The sequence below is a fragment of the Zonotrichia leucophrys genome, chromosome 2 (assembly GCF_028769735.1).
Source record: "Zonotrichia leucophrys gambelii isolate GWCS_2022_RI chromosome 2, RI_Zleu_2.0, whole genome shotgun sequence".
NCBI lineage: Eukaryota > Metazoa > Chordata > Aves > Passeriformes > Passerellidae > Zonotrichia > Zonotrichia leucophrys.
In genome coordinates this window covers 152,959,400-152,965,648 of record NC_088171.1, presented here as the reverse complement: position 1 = coordinate 152,965,648, position 6,249 = coordinate 152,959,400, and the positions used below count along the sequence as shown (strand labels likewise).

The 6,249-nt window shown below is 54.0% G+C and overlaps 1 protein-coding gene across 1 annotated transcript; it reads right to left on the bottom strand.

The window, feature by feature from the left end:
• Positions 1–3,092: 3,092 nt before the first annotated feature.
• LOC135443454 (erythroblast NAD(P)(+)--arginine ADP-ribosyltransferase-like) lies at positions 3,093–5,603 on the bottom strand. Its single transcript, XM_064703664.1, has 3 exons — positions 5,475–5,603; positions 4,023–4,808; positions 3,093–3,378 (listed from the first exon to the last, which is right to left on the bottom strand). The coding sequence occupies exons 2-3, from the start codon at positions 4,771–4,773 to the stop codon at positions 3,293–3,295; spliced, it is 837 nt and encodes a 278-aa protein (XP_064559734.1). The 5' UTR covers positions 4,774–4,808; positions 5,475–5,603; the 3' UTR covers positions 3,093–3,292.
• Positions 5,604–6,249: the final 646 nt, after the last annotated feature.

Below are 6,249 nucleotides of genomic sequence, written 5' to 3'. Positions count from 1 at the left end.
GTCCCATTGCTGATCCTCTGCAGATGTCATCTGATAGGGGACCCCAACTGGTATCTGAGACGTGGCAGCAACTCAGTGAGCAGTGGGGAGTGAGACTGGGGGAAACTGGGAGGATATGGGACGGTGGGATTGGGGACCTGGAGGGTCAGCAATAAGAGAGAGAATAGAAAGTTTGAGATCCCTGTAATGGTTTGACACTGGGACAACGCCAGTGCCCCAATGAAAAGATATTCTCCCTAGTGTCTACTCTGACATGTGAGCAGAAATAGTGCAAAGCAGGCTCCAGCTTAGGAATAAAGGAAAAAAACCTTTATTAACTTACAATATGTAAAAGAAACACAGAACTCAGAATGAAAACCTTCCAAAAATATTCCTCCACCTCCCCCCAATTTCCAACACATCACAGTAAGACAAAACCTTGGATTCTCAATTCAGTTAGCACCCCTCAGGTAAGCGACTCTCAGTCTCTCAGCACCCTTCAGATAATCAATTCTCAGTTCATCAACAAGGGAGGACGCCCTCTTGTGCCATAGGCTTCCCCTGGAAACACTGTTGAAACCTTGTGTGTTTCCATGTCACTCATGGCACTGCCCAGAGATCATTTGCCCTCGTGACACCTTCCTTCCATGTCCAGTGCTCTCACCACTGCACATGGACCAGAGTTGCTTTTAGGGTTCTCTTTTTAAGGATGCTTTGCCCAGTTCCAAAAAAGCAACAGTCTCTCACTTTTGGGACACAAGTCCCCCGACATTCACCCCCTGGGGCCAATGGGTGTCGAGAACAGAGATCTTCTTCTTCACTGAACACAGGGGACACCACCCTCCTCACCTGTCATCTCTGCTCACACACTCCTTCACATAGCATCACCGCACTCTCTCAGCTCCAAGCCATTGCCTTCCCCTAGATGCAGTCTCTGAGTCACAGGAAAAAATGGTTCTGTCCATGGCTATACAAGAAAAGTCCAGCCAAAGGCCGTTCCATCGCCTCCTCTCACCCAAGATTCTTCTCCACTTCTCTCGTGGCCCATTTCCTCTGATCTCATCTGTATCTCCCTTCTCATTCAGCTTCAGGAGGGTCGGCATTTGTAAGGTTTCCATCATCCAAGAAAAGGGTTAAAAATCTCAGGCTCTGCATGTCCAGAACTCCCATGCTGCCCAGCCGGGCACCTTCTCACTGCCCAACCCCCGCCCCCCTTCTCCTTCTTGGCCGGCCATGCTATCAAATTTCAAGGTGGCACAGGCACCAGCTTGCTCTCTCTCTCTCTCTCTCTCTCTCTACTGGGGGGCGTGGGGTGGCTGCCCGATGCCTCTTGGTGCTCCTCCACCCTTCCATCCTCAGGGCCCTGGCTCACCTCCCCCGGCCACATGGCTTCCCCTCCCCCGCCCAGCCCAGAGCAGCTGGGCAGGGGAGGTCTGAAACTTTCTCTGACCGGAACCAAGAGAAAGGTTTCCTGGGAGTTCTCTGCTTTTAACCCTCTGTGTTCTCAGAGTTGTATCCAAGTCCTCAGAGGCCACACCAGGTGCCAATATTCAAATCTCAGCACCTATTGGTTTGACCACAACATCCCAAAAAACTCACTTCCTCTCAAACCAGGACACTGAGGTACCAGGAAGGTGCAGCCATCCCAAACCACCTACACCACATCCTCCTTGAAGCTGTCATTTACTTCCAAAGTTCAGAATTTAAAGCTGTCTGGGTTATGGAATTGACTTTGAGTGGGGATCCATTTCTCCTATTAGCTGAAAGTTCAGGACTTCAACCTTTCTGGTCAAACCACCAGGGTTCTGCGACAAACTTCATGTCTTCTTGTGTAGACATACCGAAAGCCATTTTGAAGACACTGACAGCAATTTCTCCTAAAGACCCCCAAACATTTGAGTTATTTTTCAAAGACATCACCACCCATCTTTCCTATAAAATCCTTCCCTGTGATGGTGGTGATGCCCTGGCACAGGCTGCCCAGAGAAGCTCTGGCTGCCCCATCCCTGGCCATGTCCAAGGCCAGGCTGGCAGGAGCCTGGAGCAGCCCAGCCCAGGGGAAGATGTCCCTGCCCATGGCAGGGCTGGCACAGGACGGGCTTTAAGGTCGCTCCATCCCAAACCACTGCAGAGACCCCGGGGCCTGGATGGGGCGGGGCGGGCGCTTGGCAGCACCAGCAGCTCGTGCTGCCGCCTGCTGTTGGCACCCGGAACTGCAGCCGGGCTGCGCATGTGCAGTGCTGCTGATTTCCCTGCACTCGCTGCTGCCCTCCTGTGGACAATTCCTGAACTGCAGCTGCCAGAATCCCCAAATCCCAGAATGGGTCAGGCTGGAAGGACCCAGAGTGGGCACCTGGCCCAACCTCCCAGATCAGACAGCCTCATGTCTGAGCACAGAATTGGGTCCAGAGCTGCCCGGACTGGACATGGCACTGGACCGAGCTGGATACAGCACTCCTGATGTGCTTCACTAGGCAGGACAGAGGGGCACAAACACTCCCTGACTTCCTGGCCCTGCTCTTCCCAACATCCCCTGCATCCCTCCAGGCCTCAGGCCACACAGCCAGCTCCACTGGTCACCCACCAACACCCCCAGGTCCTTCTCCAAAACTGCCCCAGCAGGTCCCCACCAGCCAGGATGGGCACAGGGGACTGTCCCCAGGGACACAACCTGCACTTGCCCTCTTGTACTTCCCAGTTTCCAGCTGTTAAGGGCCCCTGAAGCGCAGGATATGGCAGGATTCTCTGCCTGGAATGTGGCCAAAGGACAATGCCGCATTTCTGGTCATTGGGGCTTCATTGAGAGGGGTCTGCTGCTGATTTTAGTGTTGAATTAGGCTAAAACCAGTCCAAATCACCAAACGCCAAATTGAGAACTGAGGCTGAAGCACCAGACCTGGGCATAGTCATCCATCAGCTGACCCGGGGAATGTCCAGTCCCCTTTCAGACAGAGTTTCCCCTCCCCTATTCCTGCTTGGAATGAAATGTGTGTGAGGTTCCTCCCTCGGGAAGGGGATGTTCCTGAGGATCATCCTCGAGGTTGAGAGAAAGAGACATTCCCATGAGTGTTGGTGTGGGGAGTGACATCGAGCCCCGCTTAAGAATGGTCCCCTTTTTGCTGGCTTTTTCAGAATTCTTTAATGGAATTTTTATGATAGAACAGTTTAATAGAATTGTTTGCACAATGACCTTGCTGGCCACACTGGTCACAGTGGCTGTGGCAACATTGTGGCTGAGGGAGCCTTGGTGATGATGGTGGCCACGGCTGCCACAGTGACCACAGTGACCTTGGAGCCGTGGTGGTCTCGTGGCTCAGATGATCCCAGTGGCCACTGCCAGGGCTGCGGTGGTCAAGAGGAGGCCTCCGAGGTGGAAGGTGGCCCTGGGGATGCTCCCACCTGAGGGACAAAGAGAGGGACATCAGGGGGACCATCAGGGTAGTAAGGGGTTCAGGGATGGCCATAATGGGGCTTTAGGGGTGACAGGTGAGATGGGGGCCATAAGGTGACAGGGTTTCAAGGAGGAACACGGTGGGGGTGTGGGGGGCCAGGGAGCTCAGGGGAATCATTGTAGGCTTAGGGGTGACAGAGGTAAAGGGGAGTCAGGGATTGCCATGGGGATTACAGGGGGTTACAGGGTTTCTGGGAGTGGCATGGGGAGGTCCGGGACCACCTGTGTTCTGTACACAGGACCCATGCCCACAGCACTGCCTTTATCAGAGGGACAGGGTTGGTACCCTGGGGGGTCCCTGTCTCCGTCCCTGTCCCTTGTCCCTGTCCCTGTTCCTGTCATCTCCTGGCATGGATGTTCCTGTTTGTGTTCCATCCCAGAAGCGGGGGTTCCTATCCCTGTTCTTTGTCATGTGTTTTCCTGTCCCTGTGCCCACTATGGGTGTCCCCAGACTTGGTGTCCCCAGCCCAGGGTATCCTTGTCCCACCACACACTGTGGGTGTCCCTGTCCCCCATCCCCAGTCAGTGTCATTGTCCCCTGTGCCTTATGATGACTGTCCCCATTCCCCCTGGCTGTCCCCTGTAGTGTCACCTCGCAGCCATTCGCAGTTGTATTTGCTGTAGGTCCCGGTGGACTGGAGCTGGATCTGTGCCGTGTCCCCTTCCCGGGTGTATTTGGTGACATTGAAGGTCTCAAAGGGTGGGATCAGCACGATTGCAGGTTCTGGAAGTTCACTGAAAAACTGGATTTCCACGCCATGGCATGTGCGCATCTCGAGCCTTGCCTCACCGGGGCACTTGCCAATTTGTTTGCTCGGGAACACCAGCATGAATTGACTGAACCGGATGGTGTCCCCAAGTTGTGCCTCGAACTGGATGTCACACACCTTCAGGAACGCATCCCGACATTGCCCTTTCTGAGCATCCCTGAGAGTGGACAGGGCGTCAGTCAGCAGGAAATGCAATGTTTTGAAGTGGAAGTTGTCCCTGTATTCCTGGCGGGAAAGTCCGGCCACGCGCAGGACATGATTGAATGTTCTGGGATCAGTCATTGTGAAGGCCATGATGGCGGTGGCCTGGTCTGGGGACAGAGGGGACACAGGGGGGCCCCGACTCTGCCACTTGGCTGCAGCCTTCACCCAAACCTCAGCAAACTCCTCGTTCTGCTGGAACTCAGAGCGGTTGAGGGCCGGCAATGCCGCCCTCATGGCAGGGCCGCAACCTTGGTACTGGTCATCAAAGGAGTCCGGGGCCATGTCCAGGGGGATCACATTGACTGTGGTGACAGCTGTGGTGGCCATGGCCATTGCCAGCAGTGCCAGGGTCTGAGCCAGGGGGGCCATGAAGAGGAGAGGCCACAGGGAACAAGTGTGGGACACTGGGGGAAACAGAGGGGACACAGAGGAGACACAGGGAGGGTTCATCAGTGAGGGACAGGGGAGGGGAGTGGGGTCAGCCCACGGGGAAGGGAGGCACTCCTGGCCAGCAGACCCCTGAACATGTCTGGCATCCCTGATCCCATATCCTGGGGTTACTTATGCCTCCCCAATGTCCCCCAGACCCCCAGGGACCCCAATCCCACAGTACCATGGCCTCCCAGAAGCCCAATCCTACTCCCATGACTACAAGTCCCTCAGCCCTAGCAGGATCCCGACCCAAATCCTGGGGTCACTCCCTGAGTCCCCCATTGTCCTCCTCGGCCAGTCACCAGACTGCAATCCCACTCCCATTCCCCAATTTCATCAGTGTCACCCCAGAACCTCAGCACAAATCCTGGCATCATCTCCCCCCCCAACCCAGTGTCTTGCAGGCCCCCCATGACCCCAATCCCACTCCCACCATCTCCTGTGTCCCCCTCTCATTACCCCCAGAGCCCCGCATGACCCCAGTCCCAGTCCTGTGACTCTCCCAGTGTCCTCACAGGACAGCAATCCCAATCCCAATGCCAATCCCAATCCTCCAACGCCGATTCCAACCCCAATTCCATGGTCACATGTCTTGCCCGCCCCCCAGGGGTCCCCTGGAGTCCCCCCAGCCCCGATACCAGAATCAGGCGGAGTGAAATCCCTGATGGAACTGGAGGTAGCAGAAAGCCGGAATTCTTGATCAGCTCGGACTCACAGTAGATCTCACCTGGTCCTGCAGCTCAAGGGGGACTTTGCCACATGGAATTTATCCAGAAAAATTATAAATATTCATTAAAAGGAGTTTCCTATCTAACACAGAAATAGCACATTTCCCGTAAATAATTTACATGGCTACGCCTCTCTCTGGAAATCCTCTTATTGTCCTGGAGAATTCCTAAACATTCATCAGGAAGCCATTTTCAAAGGGTACTCCAATACCCTACATGACTCCACCTCAAACTTTCCATTTCACAAGGTGCTGCTCCTTCTGTGTTACAGAACTTGTCAAAAACCCACTAGAGTTCACTTTATCTCTTTCTCCACTGCTTCAAGCCAATTTTATTGTCCTCTGTAAATAGTTTTGCATCTGTTTATCTTTTGTTCCTGACAAAATTTAAGCTCTATCCAGCACCTTCAGTATGTGGGGAAAAGCCACACTATGAAAAGCCAAGTCTCCAAAAAGCAGTCTTGAAACGTGATTTAAATAAAGGGACAGAGTTTCCACAGCCATACCCCTGTGGGGTTTCTCTCTTGAGGTTTTGGAGGGCGCAACCTCCTTTTATCCCAAACTCCTGGCTGCATGTTGCCCTCTCCCTTTCCCCATTGGCTGAGGTACCAGGAAGGTGCAGCCGTCCCAAACCACCTACTCCATATCCCCCTTGAACCTGTCATTTTCTCCCAAAGTTAAGAAGT

Bases quoted from the DNA above. Each gene is read 5' to 3' on its own strand.
- LOC135443454 (XM_064703664.1), bottom strand. From the start codon at position 4,773: ATGGCCCCCCTGGCTCAGACCCTGGCACTGCTGGCAATGGCCATGGCC. The intron at 3,379-4,022 runs GTGACACTACAG...TTTGTCCCTCAG, and splicing joins CAACTGCGAATGGCTGCGAG to GTGGGAGCATCCCCAGGGCC.